General features: G+C 62.7%; 2 protein-coding genes across 2 annotated transcripts in view; both read right to left on the reverse strand.

The window, feature by feature from the left end:
* Positions 1–10377, reverse strand: part of LOC140398880 (adiponectin receptor protein 1-like) — a 207210-nt gene extending 196833 nt beyond the window's left edge. Inside the window, 3 exon segments of the mRNA XM_072487825.1 lie at positions 3740–3883; positions 9075–9326; positions 10269–10377. Of these exon segments, the coding sequence (XP_072343926.1) occupies positions 3740–3883; positions 9075–9227 (297 nt within the window). The 5' untranslated portion in view covers positions 9228–9326; positions 10269–10377.
* Positions 1–20183, reverse strand: part of LOC140399406 (rho guanine nucleotide exchange factor 3-like) — a 930630-nt gene that overhangs the window by 243309 nt on the left and 667138 nt on the right. The gene's annotated exons all lie outside the window — the stretch shown is intronic.

The raw sequence follows: 20183 nt of genomic DNA on the forward strand, positions 1-20183 counted from the left end.
TGAACCTGCAGGGGTCAGAGTGCAGTCCAGCTGAACCTGTGACCTACTGGGGTCAGAGTGCAGTCCAGCTGAACCTGTGACCTACTGGGTCAAAGTGCAGTCCAGATGAACCTGTGACCTGCTGGGGTCAAAGTGCAGTCCAGATGAACCTGTGACCTACTGGGGTCAAAGTACAGTCCAGATGAACCTGTGACCTACTGGGGTCAAAGTGCAGTCCAGATGAACCTGTGACCTGCTGGGGTCAGAGTGCAGTCGAGCTGAACCTGTGACCTACTGGGGTCAGAGTGCAGTCCAGCTGAACCTGTGACCTACTGGGGTCAGAGTGCAGTCCAGGTGAACCTGTGACCTGCAGGGGTCAGAGTGCAGTCCAGGCTGCCTATTAATTGTAAACTTTTTAAAAAAGCAGAGACATCAAACTCTTTCTGTACCTTGTGGAACCCTGTTAGCAGCACGGCACTGGCCTTCTTTCGCAGTCTGATTCCTGACCCATGTCCCTCACTCTGTACGAACTGGGCATCGCCCTCGCTACTCTCTGTGATACACTGCCCTGGCCATTGACCACTCGAACACTGCTCTGCCATAAACACACACACACACAAATCACATCGTCAGGACACCAAAAGCCCCAACTGAAGCTGCTAAAACTGCCACCGTTTCGTCTCTGCCTCGTGTGCACACATCACCCTGTTGCTGCCTGGGTACCAAACCCCAGTCAGTGTGTCCAGCTCCCGGCGTATACACATAGTCATAGACATGGTGAGTGTACACCTCACTGTGTCACACCCTGTGGATATACACACACATCCATCAACGCACACCTTCAGTGAGATGGGGAGGTCGATACCCATTCAGTCACCTTGAGGAGAGCGGAATCAGATTGAATTCTGAAACCTTCTTCTTCACTTCAGTCCTGCCCCACCTCAAAAGAACAAGATAATCCCTGGGGCTGCCTCCTCAGAGGCTGAGGATGGGGCAATCCTTCCACCCAGTACAGACACACACACACACACGCACATACACGCACACACACGCACACACACACACACACACACACGCACACACACACGCACACACACACGCACACACACGCGCACACACGCACACACACACACATGCACACACACACGCACACACATGCACACACACACGCACACACATGCACACACACACGCACACACACATACACACACACACACGCACACACGCGCACACACGCGCGCACACGCACGCACACACACACGCACACACGCGCACACACGCACACACACGCACGCGCGCACACACACACACGCGCACACACACGCACGCGCACACACACACACGCACACACATGCACACACACGCGCACACGCACACACACACACGCACGCACGCACACACACACGCACACACACACGCACACGCACACACACACGCGCACACACACACACACACGCACACGCACACACACGCACACACATACATGCACACACACGCACACACACATACACGCACACACACACACACACACACGCGCACACACACGCACACACACACACACACACACACACGCACACACACATGCACACACACACACGCACGCACACACGCACGCACACACACACGCACACGCACGCACGCACACACACAGACAGGCGCACAGACAGACTGATGCGTGCAGACACAGGCACAGGCAGACTCACGTACACAGACACGCACACAGACACGCACACAGACATGCACAGTGATGCGACCATCAATTCACTGAGAGACACATTGAGAAGTAAACCGTGGTTTTAATCAGCTTACAACTGAGCCTGCCTGTGACCGGTACAACAATGAATGCGGCCCCGCAGGTCAGCTGCCTTTATACTTCCTGTAAGGGGTGGAGCCATGGGCGACATGCCCCGACATATCCCCCTGTGGGTGAAGCCGTACAATGGCCCATAGGTGGAGCCCACAGGGTTAAACACATAACGTAACACGATCCAGCAGTAACATGATATCACAGTGCACTGGTGAATTAACAGTAGTTCCATTCACGACACACAGACCGACTCACGTGCGCAGGCAGACTTATGTGCGCACAGACTCACAGCAACCCATGTGAGCACAGACAGACTCACGAGCGCACACCATCAGATTCCCGCACTCACACTCACACACACACACATTGCTCCAACCCCACAGGCACACCCGTGCCCCTCCCCTACATACACTCACACACATACACCTAACCTGAGACAGGCAGCACCATAACCACATAATCAGCCTGGTGGGAATTAGCTGTCAATTTGCAGCAATCAAGCTGCTGTGCGTATTTATTAATGAAAGAGACAGGATGGTCAGGCCGGCTGCTGTGACGTCACAAAGATGTCGACACAGACCTGAGCAGGCCAACCTGGAGCAGGTAAGAAACAAACTGCTGGCAAGGCTGAAAATCTAAAATAAAACGCCAAGGAGCTGGATAAACTCAGTGGGTCTGGCAGCATCGGTGTTGAGATCTAAATGATCCTTCTAAATAGGAGTGAGTAACTGTACACACATCGGGCAGCACGGTAGCACAGTGGATAGCACTGTGGCTTCACAGCTCCAGGGTCCCAGGTTCGATTCCGGCTTGGGTCACTGTCTGTGCGGAGTCTGCACATCCTCCCCGTGTGCGTGGGTTTCCTCCGGGTGCCCCGGTTTCCTCCCACAGTCCAAAGATGTGCAGGTTAGGTGGATTGGCCATGATAAATTGCCCTTAGTGTCCAAAAGGTTAGGAGGGGTTATTGGGTTAGGGGGATAGGGTGGAAGTGAGGGCTTAAGTGGGTCAGTGCAGACTCGATGGGCCGAATGGCCTCCTTCTGCACTGTATGTTCTATGTTTAACACTCTCGCATGCAAAGATGATAGTAACTACACACACACGCAGACAATTGTACACATAGGCGCAGACACGTGCATACATATACACATGCAGTGACGTGTACACACCCGCCCACGTGTACACACCCGCCCACGTGTACACACCCGCCCACGTGTACACACCCGCCCACGTGTACACACCCGCCCAAATGTGCACACCCGCCCACGTGTACACACCCACCCACGTGTACACACCCGCCCACGTGTACACACCCGCCCACGTGTACACACCCGCCCGTGTACACACCCGCCCACGTGTACACACCCGCCCACGTGTACACACCCGCCCGTGTACACACCCGTCCACGTGTGCACACCCGCCCACGTGTACACACCCGCCCACGTGTACACACCCGCCCACGTGTACACACCCACCCACGTGTACACACCCGCCCACGTGTACACACCCGCCCAAATGTGCACACCCGCCAACGTGTACACACCCGCCCACGTGTACACACCCGCCCAAATGTACACACCCGCCCAAATGTACACACCCGCCCACGTGTACACACCCGCCCACATGTACACACCCGCCCACGTGTACACACCCGCCCAAATGTACACACCCGCCCACGTGTACACACCCGCCCACATGTACACACCCGCCCACGTGTACACACACATGTACACCCGGACACATGTGTACACACAGGCACACACGCGCACACAGAATTGGGAAGTGTCTCTCGCCTCATACCCACACCCCCTTTTTAGCCCAGCTGCAATTTATCGGCAATTCTTTTGGATTCTGTTCGAATTCCGCCCCTCCGGGAACAGGCAGAAGCCTGTATCTGAAGCTGGGGCCAGGTTTCCACAGGATACAGTTCAGGAGGTTGCGACCCTCAGCTCACCTTGAAGACAAACTCCTCCATTTTCTCCATGGCGCGATGGGCCTGCAGTGGTAGTGTGAGCACACGGACATGGTCCACCTCCTCCTCCTCCTCCTCCTCCCTCTGTCTACACAAAGCCTGATCCACCATCCTCCCCGAGCCTTCCTGTGGGAAGAGAGCAGAAATCCCGAATCAGTGGAGTGGAGGGAGCTCCGTCCCAATCCAGCGCCCAAAACATTTCGCCTCTGTACCGGCCTGGAATACCAGCAGATGACACCCAGCTTTCCGGACTTATTAGGACAGGCATTGTGCTGCCTGACACGGGGCCATGGATGGGAGGTCAATCATATTGAGAGGTGACATGTTCACCCAGGAAAATGTCTGTGGAGTATACACTAAAAATTATATAATAATTGATTTATTTTATTCATTTACAGCATGTGGCCCTCTCTGGCTCGGGCGTTTATCGCCCATCCCGTCATGTGAATGTCTCTTTAAGAAAGGTTTTTGTCTTATCACATGGCTTCAGTGATGTCATTTTGTGAGTGAAGCTGGGCTGTGGCTGTGAGGTGCTTTGGTTTCAGTTTCAGTTTGGACTCAGAAAGAGAAAAACAGTGTTTCGCCTGTTTCTCTCTATTTCCATTTTAAATATCTGTTCCACTAAAAACCCAATTGGTTGTGTCTACCTGCGTTGGTAACATAAAGGATGTAGTTTGCTTTCCGGGGGGAGTTTGAATCTGCTGGTTGAGGCTGGATCAAAATCTCAGGGAAAGGACCAGCCCCATTCAAATGAGAATGCCGAGTGCTGGGCCGCGGCCTTGGAAAGGGATTTGGTTTATTGGATTTTGTTATTGAATTGGAACAGTTAAGGGGGAATTCATTAAGTGTTATACATAGATTACTGTAGCTGGGTGGGGTATTTATGTTTGTAATTGATGAAAATTATGTTAACTACATTCTTAGAATAAACCTTGTTTGGATTCAAGTGTCCAGGGAGTCTGATGAATCTCACCTGCAGCGAAGACTTGTGTTCATCCCAGCCAAATTCAACATAAAGGTGATAGATCAGGTGAACTTCATGATACAATTTGGAGTTTCTAATCTCTGGCCGACAACAATTGTCCCTGGAGAAGGGGGTGGGTGAGCCGCCATCTTGAACCTTCTGCAGTCCCGAGCGATGTAGGTACACCCACTGTGCTGTTAGGGAGGGAGTTCCGGGATTTTGCCCCAGCAACAGTGAAGGAACGGCCGATATATTTCCGAGTGGGGATGGCGAGGGGCTCGGAGGGGAACCTCCAAGTGGTGGGGGACCCAGGTATCTGCTGCTCTTGTCCTTCTAGATGGTAGAGGGCGTGGGTTTGGAAGGTGCTGTCACTGCAGTGCATCTTATAATAAATTCACAGAACCACGACAGTGCAGGAGGCTATTCGACCCATCGGGTTTGTACTGTCCCTGTCTGAAAGAACACCCTACTAAGGCCCACTCTCCCGCCCCAACCCTTTAACCCCACCTGAACTTTTTTTTTGGACACTAAGGGGCAATTTAACACGGCGAATCCACCTATCCTGCACATCTTGTGTGATAGCACAGTGGTTAGCACAGTTGCTTCGCAGTTCCAGGGTCCCGGGTTCGATTCCCCGCTGCGTCACTGTCTGTGCGGAGTCTGCACGTTCTCCCCGTGTCTGCGTGGGTTTCCTCCGGGTGCTCCGGTTTCCTCCCACAGTCCAAAGACGTGCGGGCCAGGTGGATTGGCCACGCTAAATTACCCTTGATGTCCAAAAAGGTTAGGTGGGGTTGCTGGGTTAAGGGGATAGGTGGAGGTGTGGGCTTAAGTGGGGTGCTCTTTCCAAGAGCCGATGCAGACTCGATGGGTCGAATGGCCTCCTTCTGCACTGTTAGTTCTATGATTCTATGATCTTTGGACAGTGAGAGGAAACCCACGCAGACACGGGGAGGAAGTGCAGACTCCGCATAGACAGTGAATCCGAGGGTGGAATCGAACCCGGGTCATTGGAGCTGTGGTAACTGGCATGCTGCAGTGCATCTTGTAGACGGTACACACGGCTGCCACGGTGCGTCGGTGGGGGAGGGAGTGAATGTTTGTGGGTGGGGTGTCGATCAAGCGGGGCTGCTTTGTCCTGGATGGTGTCGAGCTTCTCGAGTGTTGGAGCCGCGCTCATCCAGGCAAGTGGAGAGTTTCCATCACTCCTGATTTGAGCTTGGGGGGGGGGGGGGGGGGTGGTGGGCGGGTTCAGGAGGTGAGTTACTCTCCGCAGGATTCCCAGCCTCTGACCTGCCCTGGTAGCCACCACTGTGCTACCGTGCTGCCCATTCGATGCAGAGATGGACAGACGTTTGGTCTTTGAGGAATCAAGGTGTTTGGGGAAGGGGAGTTGAGGCCAGGGATCAGTTCTGATCACACCGAAATGAGGGTCGGAATGGGCCACTCCTACTCTTATATATCAGACCATGCAATCCAGTGCCCAGCAACTCACCAAGGCTCCTCAGGCAGCACCTTCCAAACCTGCGATCACTTCCATCTAGAAGGACAAGAGCAGCAGATACCTGGGACCCCCACCACCTGGAGGCTCCCCTCCGAGCCCCTCACCATCCCGACTGGGAAATATATCGGCCGTTCCTTCACTGTCGCTGGGTCAAAAACCTGGAACTCCCTCCCTAACAGCACAGTGGGTGTACATACACCACACGGGGACTGCAGCGGGTTCAAGAAGGCGGCTCACCGATCACCTTCTCGAGCGGCAATTAGGATTGGGCAACAAATGTAATTCTAGCCAGCGAGGACCACAGCCCATGAGCGAATACGGAAAACCCCGGATTCCGGACGGTCCCGCGCACAGGGGTCACTCCAGGCTCCGGACGGTCCACGCACAGGGGTCACTCCAGGCTCCGGGCGGTCCGCGCACAGGGGTCACTCCGGGCTCCGGACGGTCCGCGCACAGGGGTCACTCCGGGCTCCGGATGGTCCGCGCACAGGGGTCACTCCGGGCTCCGGACGGTCCACGCACAGGGGTCACTCCGGGCTCCGGACGGTCCACGCACAGGGGTCACTCCGGGCTCCGGACGGTCCGCGCACAGGGGTCACTCCGGGCTCCGGACGGTCCCGCGCACAGGGGTCACTCCGGGCTCCGGACGGTCCACGCACAGGGGTCACTCCGGGCTCCGGACGGTCCGCGCACAGGGGTCACTCCGGGCTCCGGACGGTCCACGCACAGGGGTCACTCCGGGCTCCGGACGGTCCGCGCACAGGGGTCACTCCGGGCTCCGGACGGTCCACGCACAGGGGTCACTCCGGGCTCCGGACGGTCCGCGCACAGGGGTCACTCCGGGCTCCGGACGGTCCACGCACAGGGGTCACTCCGGGCTCCGGACGGGCCCGCGCACAGGGGTCACTCCGGGCTCCGGACGGTCCCGCAAACAGGGGTCACCCCGGATTCCGGACGGTCCCGTGCACAGGGGTCACTCCAGGCTCCGGACGGCCCCGCGCACAGGGGTCACTCCGGGCTCCGGACGGTCCGCGCACAGGGGTCACTCCGGGCTCCGGACGGTCCCGCGCACAGGGGTCACTCCGGGCTCCGGATGGTCCGCGCACAGGGGTCACTCCGGGCTCCGGACGGTCCCGTGCACAGGGGTCAGCCCGGGCTCCGGACGGTCCCGCGCACAGGGGTCACTCCGGGCTCCGGACGGTCCGCGCACAGGGGTCACTCCGGGCTCCGGACGGTCCGCGCACAGGGGTCACTCCGGGCTTTGGACGGTCCCGCGCACAGGGGTCACTCCGGGCTCCGGACGGTCCCGTGCACAGGGGTCACTCCGGGCTCCGGACGGTCCCGCGCACAGGGGTCACTCCGGGCTCCGGACGGTCCCGTGCACAGGGGTCACTCCAGGCTCCGGACGGTCCCGCGCACAGGGGTCACTCCGGGCTCCGGACGGTCCCGTGCACAGGGGTCACTCCGGGCTCCGGGCGGTCCCGTGCACAGGGGTCACTCCGGGCTCCGGGCGGTCCGCGCACAGGGGTCACTCCGGACGGTCCCGCGCACAGGGGTCACTCCGGGCTCCGGACGGCCCCGTGCACAGGGGTCACTCCGGGCTCCGGACGGTCCCGCGCACAGGGGTCACTCCGGGCTCCGGACGGTCCCGCGCACAGGGGTCACTCCGGGCTCCGGACGGTCCGCGCACAGGGGTCACTCCAGGCTCCGGACGGTCCCGTGCACAGGGGTCACTCCGGGCTCCGGACGGTCCCGCGCACAGGGGTCACTCCGGGCTCCGGACGGCCCCGCGCACAGGGGTCAGCCGGGCTCCGGACAGTCCCGCGCACAGGGGTCACTCCGGGCTCCGGATGGTCCCGCGCACAGGGGTCACTCCGGGCTCCGGGCGGTCCCGTGCACAGGGGTCACTCCGGGCTCCGGACGGTCCGCGCACAGGGGTCACTCCGGGCTCCGGACGGTCCGCGCACAGGGGTCACTCCGGGCTCCGGACGGTCCCGTGCACAGGGGTCAGCCCGGGCTCCGGACGGTCCCGTGCACAGGGGTCACTCCAGGCTCCGGACGGTCCCGTGCACAGGGGTCATTCCGGGCTCCGGACGGTCCCGTGCACAGGGGTCATTCCGGGCTCCGGACGGTCCCGCGCACAGGGGTCACTCCGGACGGTCCCGCGCACAGGGGTCACTCCGGGCTCCGGACGGCCCCGTGCACAGGGGTCACTCCGGGCTCCGGACGGTCCCGCGCACAGGGGTCACTCCGGGCTCCGGACGGCCCCGCGCACAGGGGTCACTCCGGGCTCCGGACGGTCCCGCGCACAGGGGTCAGCCCGGGCTCCGGACGGTCCCGCGCACAGGGGTCACTCCGGGCTCCGGACGGTCCCGTGCACAGGGGTCACTCCGGGCTCCGGACGGTCCGCGCACAGGGGTCACTCCGGGCTCCGGACGGTCCGCGCACAGGGGTCACTCCGGGCTCCGGACGGTCCCGTGCACAGGGGTCAGCCCGGGCTCCGGACGGTCCGCGCACAGGGGTCACTCCGGGCTCCGGACGGTCCGCGCACAGGGGTCACCCCGGATTCCGGACGGTCCCGTGCACAGGGGTCACTCCGGGCTCCAGACGGTCCGCGCACAGGGGTCACTCCGGGCTCCGGACGGTCCCGCGCACAGGGGTCACTCCGGGCTCCGGACGGTCCGCGCACAGGGGTCACTCCGGGCTCCAGACGGTCCGCGCACAGGAGTCACTCCGGGCTCTGGACGGTCCCGCGCACAGGGGTCACTCCGGGCTCCGGACGGTCCGCGCACAGGGGTCACTCCGGGCTCCGGACGGTCCGCGCACAGGGGTCACCCTGGCCTCAGACGTACATGCTGCAATTGGAAAGATGTTACACATTTCACACTCTCCTCCCCATCATGTATCAAGCTGAATGCTGCACATTCTAGCTGCTTCTGGGATCTTCCTTTGCTGCTTTTAGAAGCTGACCATTGGGCAACGTGGCCGGCGGGCCTGGTGAACATTGCAACAATAGGATGTAGGCGGACTGCGACGACCCGGAGGTGGACTCTACTTTTCAAATGGTCGGAAAAACATCTTCCCTGCAGCTCTCATCTTGGTATCTGTCAGAGGGAAGATATTGACAGTAAGTTAATCAGTAACACCCCCCCCCGCCCCCTCCCCCGTTCATTCAGCTCCAGGGGCCCCATCCCACCCCACCCAGGGGCCCCGCAACGCCACCCTCGCTCTCTCCAGGTGAGGGGGGGGTTACCTGATGCCCTCTCCAGGTGAGGACGGTCTCCAGGTGAGGGGGGGGTGAGGGGGTCTCCTGGTATGTGGGGTATCCAAGTAAGAGGGGTGTGAGGGGGGTCTCCAGGTGAGGGGGGTGGGGGGGTCTCCAGATGAGGGGGGTGGTGGGGTCTCCAGGTGAGGGGTGTCTCCAGGTGAGGGGGGTCTCCAGGTGAGGGGGGTGGGGGGGTCTCCAGGTGAGGGGGGTGGGGGGGTCTCCAGGTGAGGGGGGTCTCCAGGTGAGGGGGGTCTCCAGGTGAGGGGGGGTCTCCAGGTGAGGGGGGGTCTCCAGGTTAGGGGGGTGGGGGGGTCTCCAGGTTAGGGGGGTGGGGGGGTCTCCAGGTGAGGGGGGTGGGGGGGTCTCCAGGTGAGGGGGGTGGGGGGGGTCTCCAGGTGAGGGGGGTCTCCAGGTGAGGGGGGTCTCCAGGTGAGGGGGGGGTCTCCAGGTGAGGGGGGTCTCCAGGTGAGGGGGGTGGGGGGGGTCTCCAGGTGAGGGGGTCTCCAGGTGAGGGGGGTCTCCAGGTGAGGGGGGTCTCCAGGTGAGGGGGGTGGGGGGTCTCCAGGTGAGGGGTCTCCAGGTGAGGGGGGTCTCCAGGTGAGGGGGGTCTCCAGGTGAGGGAGGTGGGGGGGTCTCCAGGTGAGGGAGGTGGGGGGGTCTCCAGGTGAGGGGGGTCTCCAGGTGAGGGAGGTGGGGGGGTCTCCAGGTGAGGGGTCTCCAGGTGAGGGGGGGTTACCTCCTTCACAAGGCCCCTGATACGGTCCCGCCTCCTTCGCACCTGCTGTCCCTCCATTGGCTGCCGGCCTGTCCATCTCTGCGCCCCCTCTCCCCATTGGCTGATCCCCTGCCGGGAGCCTGAGCGCGCAGCTCCGAGCCGGGGACGCTGCGCGCCCTTTGCGCGGTTGGTGGCGCGCGGGAGTCTCTCAGCCAATCGCCTCGAGGCGGGCGGGGCTCTGACCTGATGGACGTGCTGGGAGCCAATCGGAGACCGTTCTTCTTGCCAATAACAGGCACTCTGTCCAGTAGCCGGGCAGGAAGGGGCAGGACGTTGCGCGCTGTCCAATGGCGGTGGCCTTAGGAGGCGGGGCCGGAGGGAAGGCGGGACCAGCAGAGAGGCGGGACAATTACCGAATAGACAGCAGCATCCACCAATCACAGCACCGCCAGGGGGAACCCGACCGCTGATTGGACAACGCGCCTTGGGGCGCTCACTGTGGCATCCTCCAATCAAAAACAGAAGAGGGCGGGACAGTCTGTGATTGACAAACACCGCAGCCAATAAGAGGGAAGCCAGCACACCAGAGGGGGACGTGACCACATTGATCAGGGGGCGTGTCCCCATTTAGCAGGGGGCGTGTCCTCATGGACTAGGGGGCGTGTCCCCTTGACCAAGGGGCGTAACCCCATTAACCAGGGGGCGTGTCCCCATTGACCAGAGGGGTGTCCCCATTGACCAGGGGGGTGTCCCCATTGACCAGGGGCCGTGTCCCCATTGCCCAGGGGGGGTGTCCCCATTGACCAGGGGGGTGTCCCCATTGACCAGGGGCCGTGTCCCCATTGACCAGGGGGCGTGTCCCCATTGACCAGGGGGGGTGTCCCCATTGACCAGGGGGGTGTCCCCATTGACCAGGGAGCGTGTCCCCATTGACCAGGGGGCGTGTCCCCATTGACCAGGGAGCGTGTCCCCATTGACCAGGGAGCGTGTCCCCATTGACCAGGGGGCGTGTCCCCATTGACCAGGGAGCGTGTCCCCATTGACCAGGGCCGTGTCCCCATTGACCAGGGGCCGTGTCCCCATTGACCAGGGGGCGTGTCCTCATTGACCAGGGGGCGTGTCCTCATTGACCAGGGAGCGTGTCCCCATTGACCAGGGGGGTGTCCCCATTGACCAGGGGGCGTGTCCCCATTGACCAGGGAGCGTGTCCCCATTGACCAGGGCCGTGTCCCCATTGACCAGGGGGCGGGTCCCCATTGACCAGGGGGGTGTCCCCATTGACCAGGGGGCGTGCCCTCATTGACCAGGGGGCGTGTCCTCATTGACCAGGGAGCGTGTCCCCATTGACCAGGGGGGTGTCCCCATTGACCAGGGGGCGTGTCCCCATTGACCAGGGAGCGTGTCCCCATTGACCAGGGCCGTGTCCCCATTGACCAGGGGGCTGGTCCCCATTGACCAGGGCCGTGTCCCCATTGACCAGGGGGCGTGTCCCCATTGACCAGGGGGTGTGTCCCCATTGCCCAGCGGGGGTGTCCCCATTGACCAGGGGGTGTGTCATAATTGACCAGGGGGGTGTCCCCATTGACCAGTGGGCGTGTCCCCATTGACCAGGGGCGTGTCCCCATTGACCAGGGACGTGTCCCCATTGACCAGGGGGCGTGTCCCCATTGACCAGGGGTGTCCCCATTGACCAGGGGGCGTGTCCCCATTGACCAGGGGGCGTGTCCCCATTGACCAGGGGGCGTGTCCCCATTGACCAGGGGGCGTGTCCCCATTGACCGGGGGGGTGTCCCCATTGACCAGGGAGCGTGTCCCCATTGACCAGGGAGCGTGTCCCCATTGACCAGGGGGTGTCCCCATTGACCAGGGGGTGTGTCCCCATTGACCAGGGGGTGTGTCCACATTGACCAGTGGGGTGTTCCCATTGACCAGGGGCTGTGTCCCCATTGACCAGGGAGCGTGTCCCCATTGACCAGGGAGCGTGTCCTCATTGACCAGGGGGCGTGTCCCCATTGACCAGGGGGGGTGTCCACATTGACCAGGGGGCGTGTCCCCATTGACCAGGGGCTGTGTCCCCATTGACCAGGGAGCGTGTCCCCATTGACCAGGGGCTGTGTCCCCATTGACCAGGGGATGTGTCCCCATTGACCAGGGGCCGTGTCCCCATTGACCAGGGGGTGTGTCCCCATTGACCAGGGAGCGTGTCCTCATTGACCAGGGAGCGTGTCCCCATTGACCAGGGTGTGTGTCCCCATTGACCAGGGAGCGTGTCCCCATTGACCAGGGAGCGTGTCCTCATTGACCAGGGGGCGTGTCCCCATTGACCAGGGGGGGTGTCCCCATTGACCAGGGGGTGTGTCCACATTGACCAGGGGGGGTGTCCCCATTGACCAGGGGACGTGTCCCCATTGACCAGGGGGCGTGTCCCCATTGACCAGGGGACGTGTCCCCATTGACCAGGGGGCGTGTCCCCATTGACCAGAGGCCGTGTCCCCATTGACCAGGGGGCGTGTCCCCATTGACCAGGGGGGTGTCCCCATTGACCAGGGGGCCGTGTCCCCATTGACCAGGGGGCGTGTCCCCATTGACCATGGGGGTGTCCCCATTGACCAGGGGGCGTGTCCCCATTGACCAGGGAGCGTGTCCCCATTGACCAGGGGGTGTGTCCCCATTGACCAGGGGGGGTGTCCCCATTGACCAGGGGGCGTGTCCCCATTGACCAGGGGGTGTGTCCCCATTGACAAGGGGGTGTGTCCCCATTGTCCAGGGGTTGTGTCCCCATTGACCAGGGAGCGTGTCCCCATTGACCAGGGAGCGTGTCCCCATTGACCAGGGGGTGTGTCCCCATTGACCAGGGGGTGTGTCCCCATTGACCAGGGGGCGTGTCCCCAATGACCAGGGGGGGTGTCCCCATTGACCAGGGAGCGTGTCCCCAATGACCAGGAGGGGTGTCCCCATTGACCAGGGAGCGTGTCCCCATTGACCAGGGGCCGTGTCCCCATTGACCAGGGGGCGTGTCCTCATTGACCAGGGGGCGTGTCCCCATTGACCAGGGGGGGTGTCCCCATTGACCAGGGGGCGTGTCCCCATTGACCAGGGGGCGTGTCCCCATTGACCAGGGGGGGTGTCCTCATTGACCAGGGGGCGTGTCCCCATTGACCAGGGAGCGTGTCCCCATTGACCAGGGGCCATGTCCCCATTGACCAGGGGGCGTGTCCTCATTGACCAGGGGGCGTGTCCCCATTGACCAGGGGGGTGTCCCCATTGACCAGGGGGCGTGTCCCCATTGACCAGGGGGCGTGTCCCCATTGACCAGGGGGCGTGTCCCCATTGACCAGGGGGCGTGTCCCCATTGTCCAGGGGTTGTGTCCCCATTGACCAGGGAGCGTGTCCCCATTGACCAGGGAGCGTGTCCCCATTGACCAGGGGGTGTGTCCCCATTGACCAGGGGGTGTGTCCCCATTGACCAGGGGGCGTGGCCCCATTGACCAGGGGGCGTGTCCCCATTGACCAGGGGGTGTGTCCCCATTGACCAGGGGGGTGTCCCCATTGACCAGGGGGCGTGTCCCCATTGACCAGGGGGTGTGTCCCCATAGACCAGGGAGCGTGTCCCCATTGACCAGGGGCTGTGTCCCCATTGACCAGGGGCCGTGTCCCCATTGACCAGGGGGCATGTCCTCATTGACCAGGGGGCGTGTCCCCATTGACCAGGGGGGTGTCCCCATTGACCAGGGAGCGTGTCCCCATTGACCAGGGAGCGTGTCCCCATTGACCAGGGAGCGTGTCCCCATTGACCAGGGAGCGTGTCCCCATTGACCAGGGGGTGTGTCCTCATTGACCAGGGGTGTGTCCCCATTGACCAGGGGGCATGTCCCCATTGACCAGGGGGGGGTGTCCCCATTGACCAGGGGGTGTGTCCCCATTGACCAGGGGGCATGTCCCCAATGACCAGGGGGTGTGTCCCCATTGACCAGGGAGCGTGTCCCCAATGACCAGGGGGGTTTCCCCATTGACCAGGGAGCGTGTCCCCATTGACCAGGGGGTGTGTCCCCATTGACCAGGGGGGGTGTCCCCATTGACCAGGGGGCGTGGCCCCATTGACCAGGGGGCGTGTCCCCATTGACCAGGGGGGGTGTCCCCATTGACCAGGGGGGTGTCCCCATTGACCAGGGGGCGTGTCCCCATTGACCAGGGGGTGTGTCCCCATAGACCAGGGAGCGTGTCCCCATTGACCAGGGGCCGTGTCCCCATTGACCAGGGGCCGTGTCCCCATTGACCAGGGGGCGTGTCCTCATTGACCAGGGGGCGTGTCCCCATTGACCAGGGGGGTGTCCCCATTGACCAGGGAGCGTGTCCCCATTGACCAGGGAGCGTGTCCCCATTGACCAGGGAGCGTGTCCCCATTGACCAGGGAGCGTGTCCCCATTGACCAGGGGGTGTGTCCTCATTGACCAGGGGTGTGTCCCCATTGACCAGGGGGCATGTCCCCATTGACCAGGGGGTGTCCCCATTGACCAGGGGGGGTGTCCCCATTGACCAGGGGGCGGGTCCCCATTGAGCAGGGGGCGTGTCCCCATTGACCAGGGGCGTGTCCCCATTGACCAGGGGGTGTGTCCCCATTGACCATGGGGCGTGTCCCCATTGACCAGGGGGGGTGTCCCCATTGACCAGGGAGCGTGTCCCCATTGACCAGGGAGCGTGTCCCCATTGACCAGGGGCCGTGTCCCCATTGACCAGGGGGCTGTGTCCCCATTGACCAGGGAGCGTGTCCCCATTGACCAGGGTGGGTGTCCCCATTGACCAAGGGGCGTGTCTCCATTGACCAGGGGGTGTCCCCATTGACAAGGGGCCGTGTCCCCATTGACCAGGGGGCGTGTCCCCATTGACCAGGGGGGGTGTCCCCATTGACCAGGGGGTGTGTCCCCATTGACCAGGGGATGTGTCCCCATTGACCAGGGGGCGTGTCCCCATTGACCAAGGGCGTGTCCCCATTGACCAGGGGGGGTGTCCCCATTGACCAGGGGGCGTGTCCCCATTGACCTGGGGGTGTGTCCCCATTGACCAGGGGGGTGTCCCCATTGACCAGGGGGGGTGTCCCCATTGACCAGGGGGCCGTGTCCCCATTGACCAGGGGGGTGCCCCCATTGACCAGGGGGCGTGTCCCCATTGACCAAGGGGTGTGTCCTCATTGACCAGGTGGGGTGTCCTCATTGACCAGGGGGCGTGTCCCCATTGACCAGGGGGCGTGTCCACATTGACCAGGGGGCGTGCCTCCATTGACCAGGGAGCGTATCCCAATTGACCAGGGTGTGTGTCCCCATTGACCAGGGGGCGTGTCCCCATTGACCAGGGGGCGTGTCCCAATTGACCAGGGGGCGTGTCCCCATTGACCAGGGGACGTGTCCTCATTGACCAGGGGGCGTGCCCCAATTGACCAGGGGGCGTGTCCCAATTGACCAGGGGGGTGTTCCCATTGACCAGGGTGTGTGTCCCAATTGACCAGGGGGGTGTCCCCATTGACCAGGGAGCGTGTCCCCATTGACCAGGGGGCGTGTCCCCATTGACCAGGGGGTATGTCCCCATTGAGCAGGGGTTGTGTCCCCATTGACCAGGGGGGTGTCCCCATTGACCAGGGGGGTGTCCCCATTGACCAGGGGGGTGTCCCCATTGACCAGGGGGGTGTCCCCATTTACCAGGGGGTGTGTCCCCATTGACCAGGGGGGGGTGTCCCCATTGACCAGGGGGGGTGTCCCCATTGACCAGGGGGTGTGTCCCCATTGACCAGGGGGGGTGTCCCCATTGACCAGGGAGCGTGTCCCCATTGACCAGGGGGCGTGTCCCCATTGACCAGGGGGGTGTCCCCATTGACCAGGGGGTGTGTCCCCATTGACCAGGGGGCGTGTCCCCATTGACCAGGGGGCGTGTCCCCATTGACCAGGGTGGGTGTCCCCATTGACCAGGGGGGGTGTCCCCATTGACCAGGGGGGTGTCCCCATTGACCAGGGGGCGTGTCCCCATTGACCAGGGGGGGTGTCCCCATTGACCAGGGGGCGGGTCCCCATTGAGCAGGGGGCGTGTCCCCATTGACCAGGGGGGTGTCCCCATTGACCAGGGGGCGTGTCCCCATTGACCAGGGGGCGTGTCCCCATTGACCAGGGGGGGTGTCCCCATTGACCAGGGGGGGTGTCCCCATTGACCAGGGGGGTGTCCCCATTGACCAGGGGGCGTGTCCCCATTGACCAGGGGGCGTGTCCCCATTGACCAGGGGGCGTGTCCCCATTGACCAGGGGGCGTGTCCCCATTGACCAGGGGGCGTGTCCCCATTGACCAGGGTGTGTGTCCCCATTGACCAGGGGGGGTGTCCCCATTGACCAGGGGGGTGTCCTCATTGACCAGGGGGCGTGTCCTCATTGACCAGGGGTGTGTCCACATTGACCAGGGGGGGTCCTCATTGACCAGGGGTGTGTCCCCATTGACCAGGGGATGTGTCCCCATTGACCAGGGGGCGTGTCCCCATTGACCAAGGGCGTGTCCACATTGACCAGGGGGGTGTCCCCATTGACCAGGGGACGTGTCCCCATTGACCAAGGGGCGTGTCCCCATTGACCAGGGGGCGTGTCCCCATTGACCAGGGGGTGTCCCCCCATTGACCAGGGGCCGTGTCCCCATTGACCAGGGGGCGTGTCCCCATTGTCCAGGGGGCGTGTCCCCATTGACCAAGGGGCGTGTCCCCATTGACCAGGGGGTGTCCCCATTGACCAGGGGGCGTGTCCCCATTGACCAAGGGGCATGTCCACATTGACCAGGGGGCGTGTCCACATTGTCCAGGGGGGGTGTCCCCATTGACCAGGGGCTGTGTCCCCATTGACCAGGGGTTTGTCCCCATTGACCAGGGGCCGTGTCCCCATTGACCAGGGGTTTGTCCCCATTGACCAGGGGCCGTGTCCCCATTGACCAGGGGGCGTGTCCCCATTGACCAGGGGGGGTGTCCCCATTGACCAGGGGGTGTGTCCCCATTGACCAGGGGGCGTGTCCGCATTGACCAGGGGGTGTGTCCCCATTGACCAGGGGACGTGTCCCCATTGACCAGGGGGCGTGTCCCCATTGACCAGGGGGCGTGTCCTCATTGACCAGGGGGGGTGTCCCCATTGACCAGGGGGCGTGTCCCCATTGACCAGGGGACGTGTCCCCATTGACCAGGGGGGGTGTCCACATTGACCAGGGGGGGTGTCCCCATTGACCAGGGGGGGTGTCCCCATTGACCAGGGGGGGGCCCATTGACCAGGGGGCGTGTCCTCATTCACCAGGGATTTGTCCCCATTGACCAGGGGGGTGTCCCCATTGACCAGGGGGGTGTCCCCATTGACCAGGGGGTGTGTCCCCATTGACCAGGGGGGCGTCCCCATTGACCAGGGGGTGTGTCCCCATTGACCAGGGGGGGGGGTGTCCCCATTGACCAGGGGGGTGTCCCCATTGACCAGGGGGCGTGTCCCAATTGACCAGGGGGGGTGTCCCCATTGATCAGGGGGTGTGTCCCCATTGACCAGGGGGTGTGTCCCCATTGACCAGGGGGGTGTCTCCATTGACCAGGGGGGTGTCCCCATTGACCAGGGGGGTGTCCCCATTGACCAGGGGGTGTGTCCCCATTGACCAGGGGGGGGTGTCCCCATTGACCAGGGGGGTGTCCCCATTGACCAGGGGGTGTGTCCCCATTGACCAGGGGGTGTGTCCCCATTGACCAGGGTGTGTGTCCCCATTGACCAGGGGGTGTGTCCCCATTGACCAGGGGGCGTGTCCCCATTGACCAGGGGGGTGTCCCCATTGACCAGGGGGGTGTCCTCATTGACCAGGGGGCGTGTCCTCATTGACCAGGGGGCGTGTCCCCATTGACCAGGGGGCGTGTCCCCATTGACCAGGGGGGGTGTCCCCATTGACCAGGGGGGTGTCCACATTGACCAGGGTGTGTGTCCCCATTGACCAGGGGGGGTGTCCTCATTGACCAGGGGGCGTGCCCCCATTGACCAGGGGGCGTTTCCCCATTGACCAGGGGGTGTCTCCATTGACCAGGGGGCGTGTCCCCATTGACCAGGGGGTGTATCCCCATTGACCAGGGGGTGTATCCCCATTGACCAGGGGGGGTGTCCCCATTGACCAGGGGGGTGTCCTCATTGACCAGGGGGCGTGTCCTCATTGACCAGGGGTGTGTCCACATTGACCAGGGGGGGGTCCTCATTGACCAGGGGTGTGTCCACATTGACCAGGGGGGGTCCTCATTGACCAGGGGGTGTGTCCCCATTGACCAGGGGGTGTGTCCGCATTGACCAAGGGGCGTGTCCACATTGACCAGGGGGGTGTCCCCATTGACCAGGGGGCGTGTCCCGATTGACCAAGGGGCGTGTCCGTATTGACCAGGGGGCGTGTCCCCATTGACCAGGGGGTGTGTCCCCATTGACCAGGGCCCGTGTCCCCATTGACCAGGGGGCGTGTCCCCATTGTCCAGGGGGCGTGTCCCCATTGACCAAGGGGCGTGTCCCCATTGACCAGGGGGGTGTCCCCATTGACCAGGGGGCGTGTCCCCATTGACCAAGGGGCGTGTCCACATTGACCAGGGGGCGTGTCCACATTGACCAGGGGGGGGTGTCCCCATTGACCAGGGGCTGTGTCCCCATTGACCAGGGGTTTGTCCCCATTGACCAGGGGCCGTGTCCCCATTGACCAGGGGTTTGTCCCCATTGACCAGGGGCCGTGTCCCCATTGAACAGGGGGCGTGTCCCCATTGACCAGGGGGTGTGTCCCCATTGACCAGGGGGGTGTCCCCATTGACCAGGGGGCGTGTCCCCATTGACCAGGGGGGTGTCCCCATTGACCAGGGGGCGTGTCCCCATTGACCAGGGGGCGTGTCCCCATTGACCAGGGGGTGTGTCCACATTGACCAGGGGGTGTGTCCCCATTGACCAGGGGGCGTGTCCCCATTGACCAGGGGGCGTGTCCCCATTGACCAGGGGGGGTGTCCACATTGACCAGGGGGTGTGTCCACATTGACCAGGGGGGGTGTCCCCATTGACCAGGGGGGGTGTCCCCATTGACCAGGGGGTGTGTCCCCATTGACCAGGGGGCGTGTCCTCATTGACCAGGGATTTGTCCCCATTGACCAGGGGGGTGTCCCCATTGACCAGGGGGGTGTCCCCATTGACCAGGGGGTGTGTCCCCATTGACCAGGGGGGTGTCCCCACTGACCAGGGGGGTGTCCCCATTGACCAGGGGTGTGTCCTCATTGACCAGGGGGTGTGTCCTCATTGACCAGGGGGTGTGTCCTCATTGACCAGGGGGCGTGTCCCCATTGACCAGGGGGGGTGTCCCCATTGACCAGGGGGCGTGTCCCCATTGACCAGGGGGCGTGTCCCCATTGACCAGGGAGCGTGTCCCCATTGACCAGGGGGCGTGTCCCCATTGACCAGGGGGCGTGTCCCCATTGACCAGGGAGCGTGTCCCCATTGACCAGGGAGCGTGTCCCCATTGACCAGGGGGCGTGTCCCCATTGACCAGGGGGTGTCCCCATTGACCAGGGGGGTGTCCCCATTGACCAGGGGGGTGTCCCCATTGACCAGGGGGTGTGTCCCCATTGACCAGGGGGGGGTGTCCCCATTGACCAGGGGGGTGTCCCCATTGACCAGGGGGTGTGTCCCCATTGACCAGGGGGTGTGTCCCCATTGACCAGGGTGTGTGTCCCCATTGACCAGGGGGTGTGTCCCCATTGACCAGGGGGCGTGTCCCCATTGACCAGGGGGGTGTCCCCATTGACCAGGGGGGTGTCCCCATTGACCAGGGGGGTGTCCTCATTGACCAGGGGGCATGTCCTCATTGACCAAGGGGTGTGTCCCCATTGACCAGGGGGCGTGTCCCCATTGACCAGGGGGGTGTCCCCATTGTCCAGGGGGGTGTCCACATTGACCAGGGGGTGTGTCCCCATTGACCAGG

Source organism: Scyliorhinus torazame, chromosome 22 (assembly GCF_047496885.1).
Source record: "Scyliorhinus torazame isolate Kashiwa2021f chromosome 22, sScyTor2.1, whole genome shotgun sequence".
Lineage (NCBI taxonomy): Eukaryota > Metazoa > Chordata > Chondrichthyes > Carcharhiniformes > Scyliorhinidae > Scyliorhinus > Scyliorhinus torazame.